The sequence below is a fragment of the Molossus molossus genome, unplaced genomic scaffold (genome assembly GCF_014108415.1).
Source record: "Molossus molossus isolate mMolMol1 unplaced genomic scaffold, mMolMol1.p scaffold_m16_p_28, whole genome shotgun sequence".
Taxonomy (NCBI): Eukaryota; Metazoa; Chordata; class Mammalia; order Chiroptera; family Molossidae; genus Molossus; species Molossus molossus.
In genome coordinates, this window is record NW_023425364.1 from 106,382 (window position 1) to 126,613 (window position 20,232).

At 53.9% G+C, this 20,232-nt stretch overlaps 2 protein-coding genes across 3 annotated transcripts in view; one reads left to right on the plus strand and one right to left on the minus strand.

Moving 5' to 3' along the window:
• SHMT1 (serine hydroxymethyltransferase 1) overlaps positions 1-5,958 on the plus strand; it is a 28,217-nt gene extending 22,259 nt beyond the window's left edge. For both annotated transcript variants that reach the window (XM_036278426.1, XM_036278427.1), the window contains 4 exons: positions 1,044-1,166; positions 3,247-3,363; positions 3,830-3,940; positions 4,939-5,958. In XM_036278426.1, the coding sequence (XP_036134319.1) occupies positions 1,044-1,166; positions 3,247-3,363; positions 3,830-3,940; positions 4,939-5,111 (524 nt within the window). In that variant the 3' untranslated portion in view covers positions 5,112-5,958. The remainder of the gene's footprint in view (positions 1-1,043; positions 1,167-3,246; positions 3,364-3,829; positions 3,941-4,938) is intronic.
• Positions 5,959-10,611: 4,653 nt separating this feature from the next.
• SMCR8 (SMCR8-C9orf72 complex subunit) lies at positions 10,612-19,810 on the minus strand. Its single transcript, XM_036278423.1, has 2 exons — positions 16,998-19,810; positions 10,612-11,077 (listed from the first exon to the last, which is right to left on the minus strand). Exons 1-2 carry the CDS (start codon positions 19,352-19,354, stop codon positions 10,624-10,626), a joined length of 2,811 nt encoding a protein of 936 aa, XP_036134316.1. The 5' UTR covers positions 19,355-19,810; the 3' UTR covers positions 10,612-10,623.
• Positions 19,811-20,232: the final 422 nt, after the last annotated feature.

Below are 20,232 nucleotides of genomic sequence, written 5' to 3' on the forward strand. Positions count from 1 at the left end.
GAAGGCATAACAAGGAGAGTGCGATTAGCAAGGACAAGATGCCTGTCCTCTGACCACCTGATCTCCTGTGGCATAGGGCACCTGTGTCTGGCCTTGGGGCTGTGCCAGTAGCTCCTGGGTCAGATTCCATGACCCTAGCAAACAGTCATCCACTAACTGCTTCTCTGCACAAGTGGCTGAGAGCATCTGTGATGATCTCAGCTATTCCACTGCCTTCTTTGGAGCAAAACAGTTGCTAGAAGAGCCCAGGACAAAGGTGTAACTCTCCATCCCAAGAAGCACTCCCCAGAGGGGAGAGGAGGCACCAGACGGTGGGGCGTCTACCAGAGCATTTTCATGTCCCCTTCTGTACCTGCAAGCTCAGCATCTAGGTTTCTTCAGCCCTCAGAGGAAGATGTCACCCCACCTCCAGTTGCTCTGGGCCTTTTGCGGTCATTTCTGCCCACTGATCGGCGGCCCCTGGCGGGACTCGGGCACATGCATTTGGCTTTCTCCTCCTTTGCTGTGCCCTGCAAGCAGCCCTCTGGATCGAACACAAGACACCAGATAAGGCCGGTTTGCAGGTAGAGCAGGCCTGCGTTCTCACCTGGACTCTCTGAAAGGTCCTCATATTTCAGCATCAAAGTAGCAGCTTTTAGGGCAGCTAACCAAGTGTTTCACATTCCAAGGTTAGAGAAGACTGGAGCTCGCCCGGCTGTGTGGCTCAGTGGATTAAGCATCTTCCCAGGAGGTCGCCAGTTGATTCCCAGTCAGGCACATGCCCAGGTTACAGGCCTGACCCCTGTGGGCTGTGCTCGAGGCAGGGGATCAATGTTTGGCTCTCCCTCCCTTCCTCTCTGAAATCAATGAAAACATGTTTTTTGTTTAAAAGGACTGAAGGTTTAGCCAGATAGTTGTAGGTTAGAAATATATATCATTTGGGGGGAGTATGATCCACCCCTTTCTGTGACTCCGAAAAGCAAGGAGGCCTGGGTGGAAGCCAGGGTTTATGACTCAGTCTGTCTTCTGACCCTGCTCTTGCTGCCCCCGCCTCTTCCCACCAGGGATCGCTGTGGCTCTGAAGCAAGCCCTGACTCCGGAATTCAGACTGTATCAGCGCCAGGTGGTGGCCAACTGCAGGGCTCTGGCTCAGACCCTCATGGAGCTGGGCTACAAAATCGTAACAGGTATCACCCAGAACCGAGGCATCACCCACTGACCTGGGCCGTGCTGCTCCTTAGGGTCGCACAGAGCCTCACGCCGCGGCTCATCCCGTCAGGCTATGGCCGTAGGGTAGTGGCCCTGGCATGGTGGCTACAGCTGGGGTATGAGTTGGGGCCACCTCCAGAGGATCTGGTGTGCCCCTGTGGCCTTCCCCTTCCTTACACGGTGACAGCTGCCTCCCTGGCTGGGCGAGATACTGGTAATAGTAGCTGCCATTTGTCATCTGGCAGGTGAGGCCTCAAGTCCCCAGAACAGCTTTCTGAAAAAGGTACCTGAGGCTCCCCTGAGAAGTTAGGTACAGTGGTCACACAGTTGGTGGGTGGCAGTGCAGGACGTGAGAAGAGGGCAGGACCCCAGGACCTTCTCCACAGCCACGCCTTGCACTGGCCTGCAGGACTGGCCACTCACCCTGCAGCCACGGTGCACAGACCACCCCGCCGGAGGTCATGGCACTTGCTGGGTCCGCGTTGGCTTTAATACAAAGATTGTGGGTGGCGTTGAGCAACCCTGGGTGAGCTGGATTCTCCAGGTGAGGGCCTCGCTCGGGTGCACCCCCCAGTCACGTCAGGCTTACACAGATGGCAGCCTGTTCCTGGCAGGCAGTGGCTCGGGTAGCTTGAGGAAGGGCAGTGTTAACTCTGCTTGCAGGCTGCGGTGTGCTAGCAGTGGGTGGTCCGGGGAGGCAGGTCCTGGGCCCCTTAGAGGCAGGTGCCTACCCGCTGCCTGCTGCCCTTTGCAGGGCTCCAGGCCCCAGCCTGAGGAGCAGGCTCCCCACCAAACCTTGAGTGACCACGCCGGGGCAGACGCCATCTCGGCCGTCTTCTCGAGAAGCACCTCTTCTCTGTCCCTCACTTCCTTTCTTAGCTTTCTCCTTCATTCTCCACGTCTCCATGAGAAAGCCCCAGGAATCTCAGTCTGGACTGGGGCCTTCAAGGTCTTTTAGGTCACTCTCAGACTTGGTTGTGCTGTGTTCATGCAGCCTGGGTGGGGCCTGTCACCAACTCTCAGGCGGTGTTGGTCTGAGACCCCAGACTCCATCCGGATGGGCACCCATGGCAGGCCTGCTGCTCGAAGCCTCCTGAGCCCCCCATCTGCCTGTGCTCCCCTCGGTCCCTCCGCCCCAAAGACTGGTGCAGGCAGCGGAGCAGGTCGTGGTGACTGGAAACGCAGCCAGCCCTTCCGCTACGCCTCGTGCCGGCCCTGGCCCAGCACTGCACACAGCCCGTACTCCACCCTCACGACAGCCCTGTACTGTGGGTCTACTCACAATGGGTGTCTGACTGAAGCCACACGGCCAGCGAGTGGGGGCAGCGGGTCCGGAGCTGAGTGGTGACTTCCTTCACCTGAGTCTGCGCCGTCACTGCGGCTGCCCAAGTCCGGGACGGCGTGACTGGGAGTTTGGAGGGAAGAGACCCAGGGAGTGCATCTCGAAGGTTCTGAGCAGCCTTGGGCCAGTCCCAGAGTGTCCCTGTGGCCCCGATGTCTTCACCGGCACCACCCTGACACTATCACCCTCAGGATTAGGGGGAACATCTCTGACAGGCCGGCAGTGTCTGGTGTCCAGCATGTGCTCAGTGAAGGTCATGGTTGCCCGCTCCTGCCACACGGGGATCGCCACCTGCTGCTCAGAGGAGCCCTGAAGATTGGTCTCAGCTGTGAGAACTGCCCAGTGACTTAGAGACAACAGAAGCCGTGGATGGCACCGAGCCAGCTGTCACTCCCCAGACACACTCTCAGGCCCTTTCCCGGCACCTGCTGTGTGGGGTGGTTGTAGTGGGCAGTCCGGTCACTGTCCCCTCGGCCTCACAGCCCCTCTGCATCATCAGGCTTCTTTTTGACACTACTTCGCCCTCTCTGTCCGACGATTGGGTCCTGGAGCATCTTCTGACAGGCAGGGAAAAGCCTTCCAGGACCACCGTGGCCACTCACCTTCCCAACCGTCGGCCGTGGCCCCTCCTCCCCAACCCATTTCTCAGGGAGAGGAATCCCCCCCTTGGTGTGGAGTTCCCATGCGCATTCCTACGTGTCCAACTTGGTTTCCAGGTGGTTCTGACAACCATTTGATCCTCGTGGATCTCCGTTCCAAAGGCACGGATGGCGGCAGGGCTGAGAAGGTGCTAGAAGCCTGTTCTATCGCCTGCAACAAGAACACCTGCCCAGGTGAGGATCCTCCTTGGTCCCTTCCACACCTCTCCTGTCTGCACTGTGGGCAGTGACAGGATGGTAGCTGGCTCTGTGAGGGGAGACGGCAGGCTGGGTGGGAGCTGCGCTGTGCCTGTAACCCTGCCAGGGTGGGACCGCGGCAGTGCTCAGGGGCGAGGAGGCTGCAAAGGGCTGGACTTCTCAGTGGGCTGTGAACAAGGTATGAGTGGCACAATCCAAACCCAGACAGAGGCCAGCCTCGCTCTTAGGAGCCGAGGCAAGTGAGCGCGTGATGTCCTTCCTGTTTGAAGGACAGCAGGCAGGGTGCATCGCTGCCTGTACCCACTGCCGCCTCACGTGGCCCGCTGTGCCTGCACCAGACTGGCACCTGTGGGCCTGCCCTTCCTGCCCAAGGGTCTGTCTGCAGGGCAGTGGTCAGTGGGGAGTCTGGGCCACCCAGGCATGGCACCTGTTTATGTTGAAGGTGACAGAAGCGCACTGCGGCCCAGTGGGTTGCGACTGGGGACCCCAGCTCTGACGTCCCGAGGACTTCGGGAAGAAGAGTTTCAAAAAGTAGCCCATTTCATTCACAAAGGTAAGGACATCAGTTTGGAAGTCTGCCACATCATGTTGTGTGTATGGAGTCTGAGCAGTTGAGACCCAGCCACTGGAGGACATTTCTGTGTCAAGACTGAGTGCAGGGGACAGGAGACGGCAGAAAGCACTTAGCAAACCATCTGGTCTGAAATGTGTGTAAATTTGCCCTGCCCAAGGGAGGGTGCACACAAGAATCATTTCTGTCAAACAAGTGCTAGCAAGGGTGTGGAGACAAGGGGACTCTAGTACACTGCTGGTGGGAATGCAGACTGGTGCAGCCACTATGAAAAACAGTATGGTGTTACCTCAAAAAGTTAAAAATTGATCTGCCATTTATTTGACCCAGTGATTCCACTGCTGGGAATATACCCTAAGCAGCCTGAAACACCAATCAGAAAGAATACATGTACTCCTATGTTTATAGCAGCACTATTTACAATAGCTAAGATCTGGAAACAGCCCAAGTGTCCATCAGTAGATGAGTGGATAAAAAAGCTGTGGTACATATACACAATGGAGTACTATGCAGCTGTAAGAAAGATCTCTTATCCTTTGACATGACATGGAGGGACCTGGAGAGTATTATCCTAAGCGAAACAAGCCAAGCAGAAAAAGACAAATATCACACGATCTCACTTATTTGTGGAATATAATGAACATAACAGTCTGAGGAACAGGGTAGACCCAGAGATGTGGAAGTGGGGTACAGACTGACAATCCTCAGAAGAGGGGATGGGGGAAAGGGAAAAAATAAACCACAGAACTTATATGCATGTATGCGTGAACAATGGACACAGACAACAAAGCTGGGGACAGGGTTGGGGAGATGGGGAGGAGGGTGTCAATGAGGAAAAAAGGAGAAACATCTGTAAAAATAATTTTAAAAATCATTTCTGGGTTGAACATAAACACCTATGGCTGTCACCGCCAGCTGGGGTATTTGGGTCTTGGGTATGCCTCCTGGTCCCAGAGGACTCATTTGTGTCTGCCACACAGGGATAGAACTGACTCTGCAGATTCAGAATGACGTTGGTGCCAAGGCCACCTTGAAGGAGTTCAAGGAGAAACTGGCAGGAGATGAGAAGCACCGTAGGGCCGTCCGAGCCCTCAGGGAGGAGGTGGAGAGCTTCGCATCTTGCTTCCCTCTGCCCGGCCTGCCTGGCTTCTAGAGGGGCCACCAGGCTGCACCTGCCAACACCGGAGCATCAGGACACAGCGCCCTTCTCAGGAGAGAAGCGCCACCAACACAGGACCTGGTCAGCTTCTGTGTGCTCTCTGAGGTTTCTTTGGGACTCTTCTCACCTTCTCTTCACAAATCAAAATCTGCTTAATCCCCATTGTTAGTAATTCTGGGACAAATTACTAAGGAGTTTAAAACTAAACCTTATTTTCTCACAGCTCTCTATATATTCATTCTGTAAAAATGAAATACTCTTTAGCCTTAATTCATTTAGACAGTGGGTAAGGCCGAGCTATTGTGAAAGATTCCAGTAATTTTACTTCCTCTTAGAGTTACTGGGCTTCCTCTGACTCACTGCAGCAAATAAGAAATGCTAAGTTTGTAGCTTATAAAAGCTCCCGTATTTTGTCACCCAGTGGACACCAAAGGAGAACTGAATCATGACCTTATAACCGAAGAGGGCAGTTCTCCTGCAGCTTCTGCCATGTGCTTTCCATTAGGAGTCCAGGGGTCAGACCAGTCTGGACAAGGTGCCACCAGTGTGTGCAGTCTGGACAAGGTGCCACCCTGTTAGCAGCTCAGTGTCTGGAAACAGCCTTCACCCATCACCCCTGGGCAGGTGGGCGAGCCTGGGGCACTCCTCTCCTGGTGTGAGCATCAGACAGAGGCCTTCCGGCCCTGCGGGAGAGAACCCCTCCTGTAATCAGATGCTACCTCCCCAGACAAACTGATTTTTATGAAGCTGAAGTGTAGAATCAGTGACCAGTTTTAATTTTTAATAAGCACAGTCAACTTGAACCACAGAATGTCTACAAGAATCATAGCTTTAAAAATACAACCACTTTTTATATTTCAAAAATAACTCAAATAAATTAATTTCTTAAAAAGTGCACTTCTTGTACTGTTTGGCGTTTACTCTGGTGGACTCTGGTGTAGCCACACCCACGAGCTGCTGTCTCAGGCCTCTGCCGTTCTCTGGCCCCCGCCACTGATGACCGCAGCTCACGCCGTGGTCAGATACATACCCACAAACATAACAGAGAAACATGCATAATAAAATACGTCTCAAAAAGTAACAAATAAGATTTCCTCACAGGCGGTGCTTTTCACTGCAGCCTTGAAGGCGGCATTTCTCTCGGCCAACCTGTGTAGCCAGCCAGCCAGCACCGGGCCGCGGCAGGCGACGTGCCGTGGTCCCGCCTGGAAGGCACCGACGACCCAGGGTCCAGTATGTGGATGACATGCCAGGACCGGATCTACGCCTCCCTCTGGGAGTTGCTGTGCTGCTAAGTCCTACCTTCAGGGGCTGGACTTCTCCCAGCTGAAGACAGGGATGTCTCCAAGACCCCCAGTGTAGCCTCCATGGTGGGGCTGAAGTTACTCCCGGGAAGCCAGGGCCCCACACCAGCAGCTCAGTTCACGGCCAAGTGCTCCTTCCGTCTGCTTCCCCCTTCCCTGACACCCTGACAGACAAGGCAACGTTAGGTCAGTGCTCAACAGAAAGGGCTCAGGAAAACGGTGTGCTCGAACCTATTAGCTGAGACTTTCTAGCCAGAGTAGAAACTTGATGCTTTTTCCTTTTTGTGGTCTGTTAACACCGTATCTCTTAAAGATCCCAGTTTTGTCATTATCACAGTATTGGAGTAAAGCCAGAAAACGGGCTGGTTTGATTCAAAGCATGAACCCAAACCCTTTTTTCTGAGCTCTCCAGGGAAATGGGCAGTAACACCTGATCGCTAGCTTGGGGATGCCTCCGAAGGCCATCCACACCCACCAGCTGTGTGCTGCCCCTGTGCAGAGGACACCGCAGCAGCAGGAGCTGGCCTGCCACGCACTGGGTCCAGGCAGGCGGGGCATCTGGCAGGAGGGGGTGGTCAGTGCACACACAAGATCTTCAGAGCTGCTCTTGGTCTCCAGAAGCGTCACTGAACTGCAGGCCTGGCACTTGGGGTGGAATCTAATGGCCTTGACCTAGCCAATTTGGCTCAGCAGTTAGAACTCTGGCCCACAGACCAGAGTCATGGGGTTCGATTCCGGTCAAGGGCATGTACCTCGGTTGTGGTTTGATCCCTGGTTGGGGGGTCGTACAGGAGGCAACCAATCGATGTGTCTCTCTCTCATATCCATGTTTCTTCCTCCTTTCTTTCCTCTCACTCCATCTGAAAAATCAGTGGAAAGATATCCTCAGGTGAGGATTAAAAGAATCTATTGGCCTTTGGTCTCCCTTAGACTTTGAAATGGGATTTGTTTGTTTGGGGTTGAAGTCTGTTATACTTTGAATATAGTAACTAATCTGAAATAAAGGTAAAAGCCAGATGGGAAATGACAGGTGAGCTCTCATGAGGCCCGTTTCCAAATTCTGGTGCAATGTGTAACTTCAGCCACTGCAGTCAGTTATGGAAAAGCAACAATTTCTAAAATGCAGAGATCCCCCAAAAGGAGCAAGTCCTGGGGAACAGGTGTGAGGCCGCAGCTCAGCCAGGGAGGGCTTCGCTGGCACCAGGTGCTGTCCAAGGCTGCAGCGAGTGCTCAGGTGAAGCCCCTGGAGCCCACTACTGCAGCATCCCAGCCTGGTCAAGATTTTGTCAACTTGTACTGCCTTAAAGGGAAGGGAGCCCTGGCCAGTTTGGCTCAGCAGTTGGAGCATCAGCCTGTGGACCAAAGAGTTGCGGGTTCCATTCTGGTCAAGGACTTGTACCTGGATTGCAGTTTGGTCCCTAGCCCTGGTTGGGGTCGTGCAGGAGGCACCCCGTCGGATGTGTCTCTCATATTGTGTTTCTCTCTCCCTACCTTCCTCCCCAACCCCACTCTATCTGAAAATAAGCGGAAAAATATCCTCCAGTGAGGATTTTTCAAAAATAAATGAAAATGAAGATGGGAAGAGAGGCAGGTGATTGGAAGTAAAGAAAACAAAGTTTTAGTTCCTGGGCCTCCCTCCACAGAACTGAAGAAGTAATAAGGAGCACTGATGCCCTTTCTCTTCTGGGAAGTGTTTTAAAATGTTTTATTAACACTGACCTACACTAGAGGAAACATCACATGACAATTCTTGGAGAAAAGATCAGCCCCCGTGCACAGGGCTCCCCACCACTGAGATGTGTAGATGCATCAGAGACTTCCTGCAGGTCCCAGTTCTCCAAGCCGAGGGGCTGGGAAGGGCAGCTTCGGTCTCCACTGCCTCTGCCCAAACCGCAGTCCAAGTGCCACTTTCACCCCTTTGGAAAGAAACCCAGTTGGCATCAGGCAGTCCTTTGAAACTGCCAGGCTGAAATTAGATTTTAACTCGAATTTAAATCCTGGAGTTCACCCACTAGCAGTGAAGCCAACGTGCCTTCTTCAGGAAGCAAGAGGTCTGGCGAGACGCACGTGGTCCTTCCGTGGCCAGCCCCACAGAAGCCTGTCTGTCACACCGCCTGGCCGAGGTCCACAGGGCCTTCGGAACCGTTGCAGAGACAGCACTTCGAGCACACACCCTCCATAGCAGATGTCTGTGCTGTCACTTCTGGAGGCCACATATGACCCGCCCATGTCAGTTTCCAACATGAAAACAGTGTTAACCAGAGACCATGCGGTATGAGAGGAACGGAGCGGTGGTGGTGCCAATGATCACTTTCCATCTTGTCACTGGGACCCCCAGACATTTCTCCCTTGGAGATAAAATGTCACAAGCGTGTGTCCCCGGAGGCCTCAGTAGACAGCAGTAGCCGCCCAGTCGGCAAAGCGGCCCCCTGAACACGAGGGGAGACAGCAGCAGACGGGGCTCACAGAGAGAGGTCTGCTGTGCTGCCTCCCCACAGGCACATCCCACAGCTGAGCACGCTCCTGGACAGTCCCCTGTGCGGGGACACGCGACGGGCACAGGTACAAGACACACCGGTGAGACAGCAACACCATTCACCACAAGAGACTCTCAGTCCCAGCATCAGGAGCAAAATCACATACCCACAGAGGCAGGCGCACGAATTGCCTCTTCTCCGGAGGAAATCTGTAGTGACAGGAATAGGGACTGACCAGAAACTGAGGGGGTGAGACTGAGGGGCCATATCCTTGTGCAGAGGACCTGGGCAGGGAATGGACAGTCACCAGAGGGCTCTGCCTCTCCACTGTGACTTAAGTGGTGTGCCACAAAGCTGATAGGTGCAGCAGGTCTCAGCAGCAGGATGTGGCCCCAGGCGCACACGTGTGCCCAGGAGCACTTGTCACTGGCTCAGATCTGATTTATCCGACTTTCTAGGAACAAATTAAAAAGCAGTAATACCAAGAGTTCTCCCTACTTAGGGGGAAAAACAGCTTTTAAAAAAAGGTATAAAATTTTCAAGGTTGCAAGAAACCCTCATCTACACAGCAGTGGCCATGGGGTAAGATGCTCCGGGAGACCGTGGCGGGTGAACCTAGGAGCATCTCCTGAGAAGGTGGGAGACTCAGGAGGGCAGAGCGAGCTGCAGTGAGGTGAGCAGATGAGGGACTCTGGGGACGGGGGAGCTGCCGTGCACAGCCTGCCAGAGCAGAGCCCTGGAGACAGCCACACAGGAAAGCTTCCCTTTCCCAGAGGAAACCCCTGCCTTGGGTTACCATCTGGGCTGCCCACCACCAGCCAGCTGTCCAGACTGCTGTCACAGCGCCCGGAAAGCCCGAGAGGTAGTGAAGTGGTTGCAAGGGTTTGCTTTGAGTGAGAGGACAGTGCCACTCACTCTGGCCAAAAAACCTGCCAGACCAGGCCCCAGAGCACCAACTGGTTCTTCATCGCTCACACAGTGGTGATGGCTTTGTGGCCCCTTGGCCCTGCCTGTCCCCTGGGCTCTCTACCTCCAAAGCAGTTCTCACTGACAGCTGGGAACTAGTGACTATTGTGGTTTGTCCTGCTGACTGTGGGGATATTTCCGAGGTGAGGATGAGGACAAGGTGCTGCTCACTCTCCCTGTGGCACTAGGACCTGAAGGGCGCACATTTTCCACCACACAGCTGGGGCAGAGCTTTCTCCTGCCACCTCACTCACTCAGGGGCCTCCCCTGGGATGCTGGGCTCTAGGAGGCCATTCAGCTGGGGTCTGATGAACAAGGCAACAGATGCTCCATCGTCCTGCTTTTCAACAAACCATCCACTCAACAGGCTGTTTCACTTGATTTTGCTGCTCATGTTCAGGGAGATGAACGTGGCCACTGTGTTCCTCCCTCAGGGCCTTACCTTCCTGCCCCTCATCCCACCCATCAAAGCTCCTCTTCCCTGCATACCAGTCCTTGGGAAGCCAAGCACTCCCTCCAGGTCCTGGGCCACTCCTCACCAGAGAGACGAGAGCTGTTACTGTCCTTCCAGATGCCTTGAAAGAGAGCCAGGCTTCCCCTCTGCCCGAGTCCAACTTGCAAGCTGCCACCTTGGTTTCCTTCCCATCTATGACACCAGAAGTCTCAACAGCTCAGAGGACTGCTTGATGATGCCAACCCTTCTCCTTCCCTTCCCTGTGCCCTGAATCACAGGTCTTGGTCACAATGCTGGGACTGACCTCAGATTTTGTACACAAAACTGGGGACATAGTCAAACCTGAGCATAGGCTGGCTGGTCCCGGGAGACTCCCGAATATAGTGCAGCTTCAGCAGCTCAGCCAGGTACTGGACCACCTTGACATCTTCATTCACAAGACCCAGATTCAGCTTCAGGAAGCGTGCCTGCCGGCTGGCAGCCAATTCCTCTGCCTCCTTGCTGTGGGCGGGCAGGTGCAGGTGGTGGCAGAAGGTGTAGAGGAAGGCCTTGGAGCAGAGCTGGGTGAGCATGCTCTGGACGTGCAGGTAGTAGGTGCTGCCCCGCTTGATTTGAGTACGGTGGTCTGCCAGCCGGGGCACGAGGGTGCCCCTGTAAAGGGGGCAGCGCAGGGTTTTGTTGTCCAGGTCCAGGATGCTCGTGTAGCGGCTGTAGCGGCTCAGAATGTGAAGAGTGCTGACACTGGCAGGGGATGCCACCCTGAAACACACAGACCAAGGTCAGGAGGAAGGGCAAGGGCCAGGAAGATGGAGGCAAATGCTTGGGAGCAGGGCTTCCTGTCTATAGACCAGCTCCTACCCGGCCAACACTCACTGGTGATTTCTGGAAGGTTAAATCTGATCATCGTGATCTTCAACCGGCTCCTCAACCCCCTCAGACCAAGTTCCAATGCCTTGGCACAGCCCACAGTTTCTGTACGACTTGCTCCCTGCTCCCCTCTGTGGCTGCATCTGTTACTAACCCAGTGACTCAGCCACGCCAAGCTACCCACGGGGCCTCAAAATCACAGGCCTATTTCCTCTACCTAGGTCATCTTCCCTCCCTTTTATACATGGCTTGTGCCAATTTAAACCTCCAACTTTCCCTGATCCCCTCTTCTGCTTTCCTGCTATGACCTTGGTCCAGCTCCCTAACCTTTCTGAGACTTACCTATACACAGAGATAATAGTTCCTATCTCATGGGGTCACTGTGGAAACAAAATGGGGTGTGCATACAATGCCTGGCACTGTCTGTCTGCTTGCCTTGCCCACTGGATGAGTTTCTGCAAACTCAGGACTGTCCCTGCCTTGTCCTCCTGCTCCACGGCCCAGCACCTCAGGGCAGACAGGCAGGGTTTGCTCAGTGAGGGAAGGAGGTCAGAGTGGTCAGTCTTGGCAGGCAGTGCCTTAAACCCTCCTCTAAATCCATTTTCCCAGAGGAACTGGGACCACCCTGCAGTCTGGCAAATGGCTGGCTGACCTGAGATTTCTCAGACAGGCTCTGGGATTTAGGGCTTGTGTTAAACCTAAGATGGTGGGTAAAATGGACTGACAGTCACTTAGGATCAGGGTAATCTCATAACATTTTCCCCTTCCTGAATGTTATTTTGTATAATTAACAATCATTAACTGAGTACCTACTATATTCTAGGCAGTGATGCAGGGGCAGAGTAGGCAGTGAATGAGCCCAGTTGGGTTGGAAAGGAAAGCCAAGTATCCCGAGCAAGGGGGGGATGTGGTCTCCTCCACAGGAGGCTTGGGCCAGAAGGTTCCAGAGGAGTGGCCTTGAAACTGGCCTTTGAAATAAAAGGGGCCCGGGAGCTATGGAGGGCATCCAGGCCATGGTGAGAGCCAAATTAGAGATAGCAAAGCAGAGAACCACGGGCCACGAATTCTGACAGCCACAGAGGAACAGTGGGCTGAGGCCCACATCTTGCAGGAGCTGGGAAACCAGGCTGGCAGACAGTTCACTGGCTTCCTGGGGAGGAGCCTGTTCCCACATGTTCCTCTGGTGCTCAGTCCACTCCTCAGGCAGCCAGCCCATGGGGCCGGACCGCGAGCCAACACTGCTCAGAATGGGCGCTTCCAGGCCGCCACGGTGCTGCAGCAGCAGCCTCAGCCAGGCCTCCTCATCCTGCCTCTGCGCCAGCCACCTGTCCAGGTGGAGCACACCGGCCTCGGGCCCAGCCTCTCCAGGAGAGCTGACACCCCCCACCCACTCCCACCAATGGCAGCGCCACTTCTCAGAGAAGATGCTGCTCCTTCTAACTCTTCCTCTACTTCTATTTCCCTCAAAGCTCCTTATCAGGAGGCCAGATGATGGGGGAAGAAGCAAGTTCCAGGCCTGTCCCTCAGCCACACAGCACGGCACCGCACAGCCGCACACTTCCCTTCCGACACCGGTGAAGATTATGCTGTATCCCAAAGCCAGGGAGGCGACCTCTGTACAGACAAGAACAATGAGGCCCAAAGAGGGGCCATCACTTGTCCAAGATCACCCAGCTAGCACGTGGCTGAACCAGGACTCAGCTCAGGGCCTCTGACCCACCCTCGCACTGTTTCCCATCAGAACTAAGTTGTTTTTCAAATGGTCCAGGGCTTGTTACTGCTGCTTCGTAAGCAATACAACGATCTCTGGTTCTGACTTAAGATAATGGGAGACTTACTTGATTGTTCATCCATCTTTCATACCCACTCTGTAGACCAGAAGGAGGCAGGGGGATTAAACTGCCAATGAGAGTGGCAGTTTTGGGGTGGGAGTCCTTAAAAACAGTTCCTCATCTGAACCGGTTTCAGCTGGAGACAAATCACCTAGGTGGGAAGACTCTCCTGACTCACACTTGCCTGATTCCAGATTAACTTAGCACATGGGACCAGCCCCTCCACAGCTGCGCACCCCAGATAGGAAGCTCATGACCACACAGTCACCTCCTCTACTCGTATTCTTTCACGCTAATTTTCAGATGGGCCTCGATCTCCCTCTCTGTTTCAGTGCTGGGTCTGCCTCTGGGGCTGACTCACCATCCACCCACAACTCCAAGCATTTCTGAGGGTTGCCAGGCACAACACTAGGGCTGTACACACAGCACAAATGCGCCTGCCTTCAGCTCCACCCACATGGGGACTACTATACGCCCCATTCACAACCAGGTCCAACAAGTTTTGTTGACAGAATGAATGAGATGACTGGTCCAAATTCACAGCTAGTCATGTTCACACCAGGACCTGAACTCAGAACAACACTGCCTCCCTCTAACAACCACGGATCCCAGCTCCACGGGTTTTCATGTCATGACACATCCACATCCTGTCTACTGCTCACCCTCCATTCAACTCTCAGAATTTTTGGGGGTAATCTGTAGCAAATCCAGTCCCCACTCCACCTCTAGCCCCTCAGCTGACCTTCCAGTGACAGGTCCCCTAGGGAACCAGGCCTCCAACATGCATCTACCATTCCTCAGGCCTGAGCAAGACTCCCTGGAGGCAGATGCTCCCAATTCCCAGCGTGTGTGCACTCAGGAGGTCTGAGCAATCACTTCCCCACTTGGGAGAAGTAATCACTTCCCCACTTGGGATCCTCGAGAAGCCTCAGCAGGCACTTCTGCCAGGACTCTCACCTTGCGGAGGGCTGCTTCAAGGCTCTGAGTCTGGCGGTGCAGGCCACACCATCCTGCGGCCCTGGCTTGCCTTCCTCGGCGAGTCCGTGCCCCAGATGTCAGAGGGCTCACACGGACCAGGCACAGATCAGACATGAGGCCCTCGGGCCTCTGCAGATGCAGCAGCCTCAGGAGGCCAAGCTGACCGGGAGACAGAGCGAGGGCTAAGGTGAGGGTGGACTGGGAAGGCCATGCTCGCCCTGTCACAGGATTTGCCATGGCTGATAACTCACCCTATAATTCTGGCGCTGGCACAAGGTGGCACACAGCCCTCAATAAACATTTGCCAAATGATATTCAGTGATCCAACCCTCATTTTCTCAGGAGGGAATAAAGCCTGGAGTGAAGGAGTGATGTGCCCAGGTGCCCACTGTGGATGAACAATGAGAAGGACACCATGGGGCTCAGGCCACCTCACACCTCCTCTTCCATTCCAGGGGCCAAATATACTACCCACCTGCCAGCTACCCTCTCCTGCACCCACAGAGACATTAACGATGACAGCAGGATTTCAAATGCAGCCCAACCTAGGCCTCAGATCCTTCCCGACAGAGCACTTCAGGCAGGCACCCAGCACGGTGGAGCTTTGTGAGCCATGACCTCTCTCCCACTCTGACACCCTCACAGGGGAATTTACGGGAAAGCCTCCAGGAAGGGCGAGATCGCCCTGACCCTGGTCCTAAGCCAGCTGATGTCGATAGGTGGATGTATGTTTTAGACTCTCCTCCTGAAGTAAAAAAGTCCAAGCTAAAGGGTTGGGGTGGGGGAACTGACTTGAATAGAAGATGTATGAGTACGTGTCGGAAACACCAACCCACCATTCCACCGAGAACAGTGGCCAAACACAATCCTCGAAAAGCCCTTTCCTTCCTGGGACATGTTTAATCCCAAGAGCACAGAGGTGCCATCAGCAGAGAGTCAAGGTGCTGGGAGGAAGACAAAAGCTGCCAGGGCCACCAGTGCAGTCACCTAACCTCCTAAGCTTCAGGTTCTATTCTGTAAGCAAGGATTTAATGGTTTCTTATGATGTCCAAGGAATGAGCTTGTCCAGGTTATCGCAGGCATGTCACAAGTCCCCATGTTGTCACCTTCCTGCACAAGGGCAAGCCCATCATCCAGGTCATTCAAAGATCCCAGACCTTCTCCAGTCTCCTTTCCTCCCGCCCACCTGTCACTAAATTACACCGTTTTCTTATAACACACAGAACGCCCGCTGTTAGAACTCATCCCCCTGTATGGCAAGGCACTAGTCACCTGTATGCCCTCTGTCCTCAACTACATCTTCCAGGGCAGTAGCCTTGCTCAGGTACCTCCAGCTGGCACCACAGCACCCACCATCATGGCTTGTAGATTCTCAACAAGTGAGTCAAGTCATGACATGGAAGTGTACTTACTTTTTTTTTTTTTATCCTCACCTGAGGACATTTTTGGATATTTTGTTCAGATAGAGTGGGAGGGAGAGAGGGAGAGAGGGGGAGAGAGAGAGAGAGAGAGAGAGAGAGAGAGAGAGAGAGAGAGAAACATCGATGTGAAAGGGACACATCGAGTAGTTGCTACCCGCACAACCCAACCAGGGCCGGGGACAAACTGCAACTGAGGTACATGCCCTTAGCGGGAACCGAACCCAGGTCTCTCGGGACCGCAGGCCGACGCTCTAACTGCTGAGCCAAACCGGCCAGGGCGGAAGTGTACTTTCTTGAATCACACAACCTCGACAACCCTGGGGAAAGCCTAAGGCAGCAAGGGTTAGTAACTCCAAGTGACTTCTGTAAGAAAGGTGAACACAAGGAGACTCAGGATGGTGACCTCAATGAGATTAGGGGCCCATGTGAAGGGGGAGTCGGAACACAGTTGCTGACTGCAGTGTGGAAGTAATTCCTTTTGCCCTTCCCATGTGGGGTGGGAAGCACAGACTGTGTCAACAGGAGTTCCAATGATTACCTAGCTCAAAGCCTTTATTTGACAGATGAGCAAAGTGTGCTATAGTGAAGGGACTGAGGAAACTGAACATGGTACGCACACTGAGGGAAAGAAGCTCTTGGGTCAGACAGTTCGTTACACAGTATGTGGAAGAACAAAAAGAATCTACAAAGCATAGTGAGTAACCCAGGGAAATGCGATAGAAAGCATTCAAAGGCAGGGAGAAGCAACTGGCGTTTACATTTCTTTTTTTTTTTTTTTATCCTCATCCGGGGACATTTTTCCATTTTTTGTTCAGATAGAGTGGGAGGGAGAGAGGGGGAGAGAGAGAAACATCGACGTGAAAGGGACACATCGAGTGGCTGCCACCCACACGACCAACCAGGGCCAGGGACAAACTGCAACCGAGGTACACGCCCTTAGTGGGAACCAAACCTGGGTCTCTCTGGACCGCAGGCCGATGCTCTAACCGCTGAGCCAAACCGGCCAGGGCCGTTTACATTTCCTTATCATGACAATCTTCAAAGGAAAACAGGGCAGCGGAGTGAAAGCCGTTGGAGCCACCTGATGACCCTCTCACCAGTCAGTGATGGCTGCCCTCCTATTATTACTACAGCCCTTTCTCAGAAGCAGATCTCTCGTCAGTCATTTACACAATAGTGTGAATTTGAGAATCAGCAAGAACCTGAGATCTAGAAGCCCAATCTTTCCCAGACCCTGCTGTACACCTTACTCCAGACCAACTGAATCAGAATCTCTGGACGTGGGCCCCAGGAATTGTGATTTTTTAAATTCTCCCATAATTCTGGTACAGCCGGGTGCAGACCAGGACTGGCAACCACTTAGGAACAACAATCTCTTCATATGACAGATAATTAAACAGAACACCAAAGAAGGGGAACGAGTTGCCAAAAGTAAGAGTACGGTTGTGCTGGGCCCAGTCCAGAAACCAGGCCTCCTGACTCTGGGTCCACACCAACTTTGAACCTCACCCAGAGGGATGTACATTTGAAGCCTCATCTCTAACTGGACAAGGCCCTTCCCCACTACCTATAACCAATTACCTCTGCAGGCCAATAAGCTTCCACTTCTGAAAATCCGTAATGTGCAGAGGGGAGGAGACCCAGTGCTTCACGGGTTTGGCACAGTGGCTGTAGTTGGGGACGAAGATGGACAATGCTGTCACCAGCTTCCTGACTATGGCCTCGTCCTCCCCCAGGACCACGAGTGTCCTCCCACTGAGTAGGGAGTAGATAGCTGGGTGGGCAAAGGGGTACTGCCGGATGAATTTTAAGGCATTCTGGCCAGCCCTCTTTTTATGCCTCTCAGAAGAGGGGCCAGTGGGATGAGCGGAGGAGGGAGTCCTGTCCAAGCTGGTGGAGACTACACTGCTCACGTAGCTGGCGGTGTCTGAGTAGTTGTCTAAGCTGGTCTTGCTGACATCCCGGCTAGCCAGCAGGTGGCTCGGGTCCAGCTCATAAGCAGGGAAGCCTTCAGAACTGTTGTCTCGGGAAGAAGAGTTGGCATTTTCCACTACAAAGTCCATAGAGAACCCCTGGTCCTTTGGCCTATAGCGCTGTGGGGGGATGCTCACTACTCCATCCTCATCAGAGAGTGTATGGACTGGAGTGGAGAGTGGTACCAGAAGACTGTCACTCTCCTTCCCAATGCAGCAAGAGTCTGCTTGTGATGAGGTGTTTTCTAAGTTGCCCTCTTCTGGCTCACCCATCTTGGTCAGATCAATGCTTGCCTGGAAGTGGATGGCTTCCTCACTATCATCTGCATATGATTCTTCATTAATAGCACTTGGGTAGCTGGCCTTAAAGTCATCAGGGATGAGGGCCTCAGAGGGGCAGGTGCTGAGGACTTCAATACTGTCCTCACTGATGGTCCTGTGGCTGACTGCTTTGCTCCGGATCACCTGGGGGCTCAGTGGCACCATGAGGCTGGCCTGGCTGTCAGACTTAGACAGCACAGAGCTGGACTTCTCCGTGCCTAGAACCTCAATGCTTTCACCACTGCTGATACTCCCTTTCATATCCATATCCAGGTAGTCTAAGTTTTCCTGGATGTCAAAACTGCTTAATTCTGCCACCTCCACTTCCTTGTAGTCCTCACCTCCAAATTCCTGCTCCATCTTGATCAGCACAGATTCCACACTGGACTTGTAAGAACCAACACTAATTAACACTTGAGGAATCGGGCATTCTTCTAGAGACCTGCAAGGCAGCCTGTCTTGAACAGGCTTAGAGAGTATGCTTTCTTGTTTCTCTACCACCCTATCATAAACATCTGCAAAGTCTTCAAAGAGAAAGTTTGTTATGTGCTGTTGCTTTAGTAGTGCTCTGTCAATCTGGCTAGTCAAGAGATAGCACAAGTCCCCTCTGAACATGTGCTCAATGTGGCTAAGCTGAGCCAGGGTCTTGGTGAAGTAGTCAGTGTCACAGAGTTCTTCCAAGGTCTTCAACTTCTTGTCAAAACACTTGGTGGACTTTGCTTTGATGAGTTTGGGGGTGTAGGCAGGTCTGCAGGTGTAAAGGTCTGTGTCAGGACACTCATCAGAGTTAGAAGCAGTGGCTGCCTGGTCAGGCTGATCCTGAGTATGCTCCATCTCCCCAGAACACAAATCAGACCCCTTCAGCTTTCGATGAGGGTATGATCGGATCTGCTTCAGCAGGTCTTGATGCTCAATGATGGACTTCTCTACACTGGCCAGTTCATTGGCTTTCTCAATAGCCTGAGATGAATAAAAGCCTTTGTCGTTGGCTTTCTTCTGGATCTCTGTTTCAGTGTGCAGCACGGTCCTGGTGTAATCCAAGTCTTTCAGCTTTTTTTCAAGTTCCACCGCAAAGGCCTTCCTGTTGCCTGTCTTCAAATACTCAGAAGCTTTGGAAAATTCAGCTGAAAGCTCCTGAAACTGCTGCATGATCTTGTGCTGGTCTGCTGAGATGTAAGCCATGCAAAAGGGCCTCACGAAGCCACGGGCCTCCAGGTCGTACAGGGTAAGGTGGTGCACGTAAGCAAAGGCTCCCTCTTTGGAGTCTCCCAGGACCACCTTGGAGTCCTCCACGAAGTTCAGCTTGGGATAGGCAGAACCAGGGGGATGGCCCACGAAGGAAGCCTGGTAATCCACAGACATGATCCGCAAGGAGAAGTAATTGAGATCAAAAGTGCCGAAAACTTTGGTATCATTGGGGATGGTTAGCAAAGGTTGGGGTCCCACCTGCTCCGAGAACTCGGAAATAAGGATGAAGTCTCGAGAGAACTTGGCTCCGGACAGTTTGGACCATGGGTTAGCTCCTTGGCTGGAGAAGGGGAAGAGCGGTACCGAGTACTCCTCTGGCAGGACCGGCTCATTGTAGGGCTCCTCCTCGTACTCATCCTCTTTGGTGAAGGCCACCACGTCAGGGGCGCTGATCATATTTCCAGGTATACGGAGAGAACATTGAGAGGAACTGAGAGAATGTGGGGGAATCAACGCGGCCTCTGGAAGAGGAAGCCAAGTCCGTGTTGACTTCTTTGCGCCCTTCGGGGGTACTGAGCTGCCTCTGACACCCCCGAGAACTCAAACTCCCGCAGCCCCTCAGAGGTGTATCACCCTCCGGGCCTCATGAACTCCGCAGGTCCCGAAGGCAGAGGAGGCCGGCTGCCCTCCTCCTCTGGCGAGCGCGGCAGGCGCAGAGCACCTGCAGAGAGGTCACCGGGACTTCCCCGAACCCACAGGGAACCGCAACAGCCCCAGCCTGACCTGGTACCTAGCGTGGGGCTGCAGGCCGCCGCAGGGACCAGCCCAGCGTTTGCCGCCCCCACGGCCCGAGGGCAGAAACGGTCGCGGCTCCTGGGACGCCACAACCCAAAAGCAGCTACAGCGGCGCCGCCATCTTGGTATCACATGACTCACGATCCCGGCGCCGCGTGACCCGGAAACGTCCGCGCAGACTTCCGAACAGGAGCTAAAATGATTATGACCGAAAGAGAGTTGGGCGGGACTGTGGAGCGGCCTCCTCCAAGGGACCAGTCCATTAACTAACCACGGTCCGGGAGGAAAGGAAGTGAGGCGGGGAGCGGAAACGTGTTGGGACCAGAGAGCCAGGAGCGCGCGGCATTGTGGGAGTTGTAGTTCGCGGCCCTGTGGCCTCGCGCTTGGCGGAAGTGGTTGGGGAAGGCGGGCGGAAGTGGCTGCAGTGGTCCGCGTTTGCGCGCGGAGGCTACGGCGGTGAGAAGGCCGAGTGGCCGCGGCCCCGAAGCCCCGTGGGCTTGTGGGAGGAGGCCGGAACGCGGGCCGCGGCCCTGGCGGCC

Coding starts and splice junctions, on each gene's coding strand:
- SMCR8 (XM_036278423.1), bottom strand. CDS start 19,354: ATGATCAGCGCCCCTGACGTGGTGGCCTTCACCAAAGAGGATGAGTAC. Junction 11,078..16,997: donor AAGCTTATTGGCCTGCAGAG/GTAATTGGTTAT, acceptor TGTGTGTTTCAG/GGTGGCATCCCCTGCCAGTG.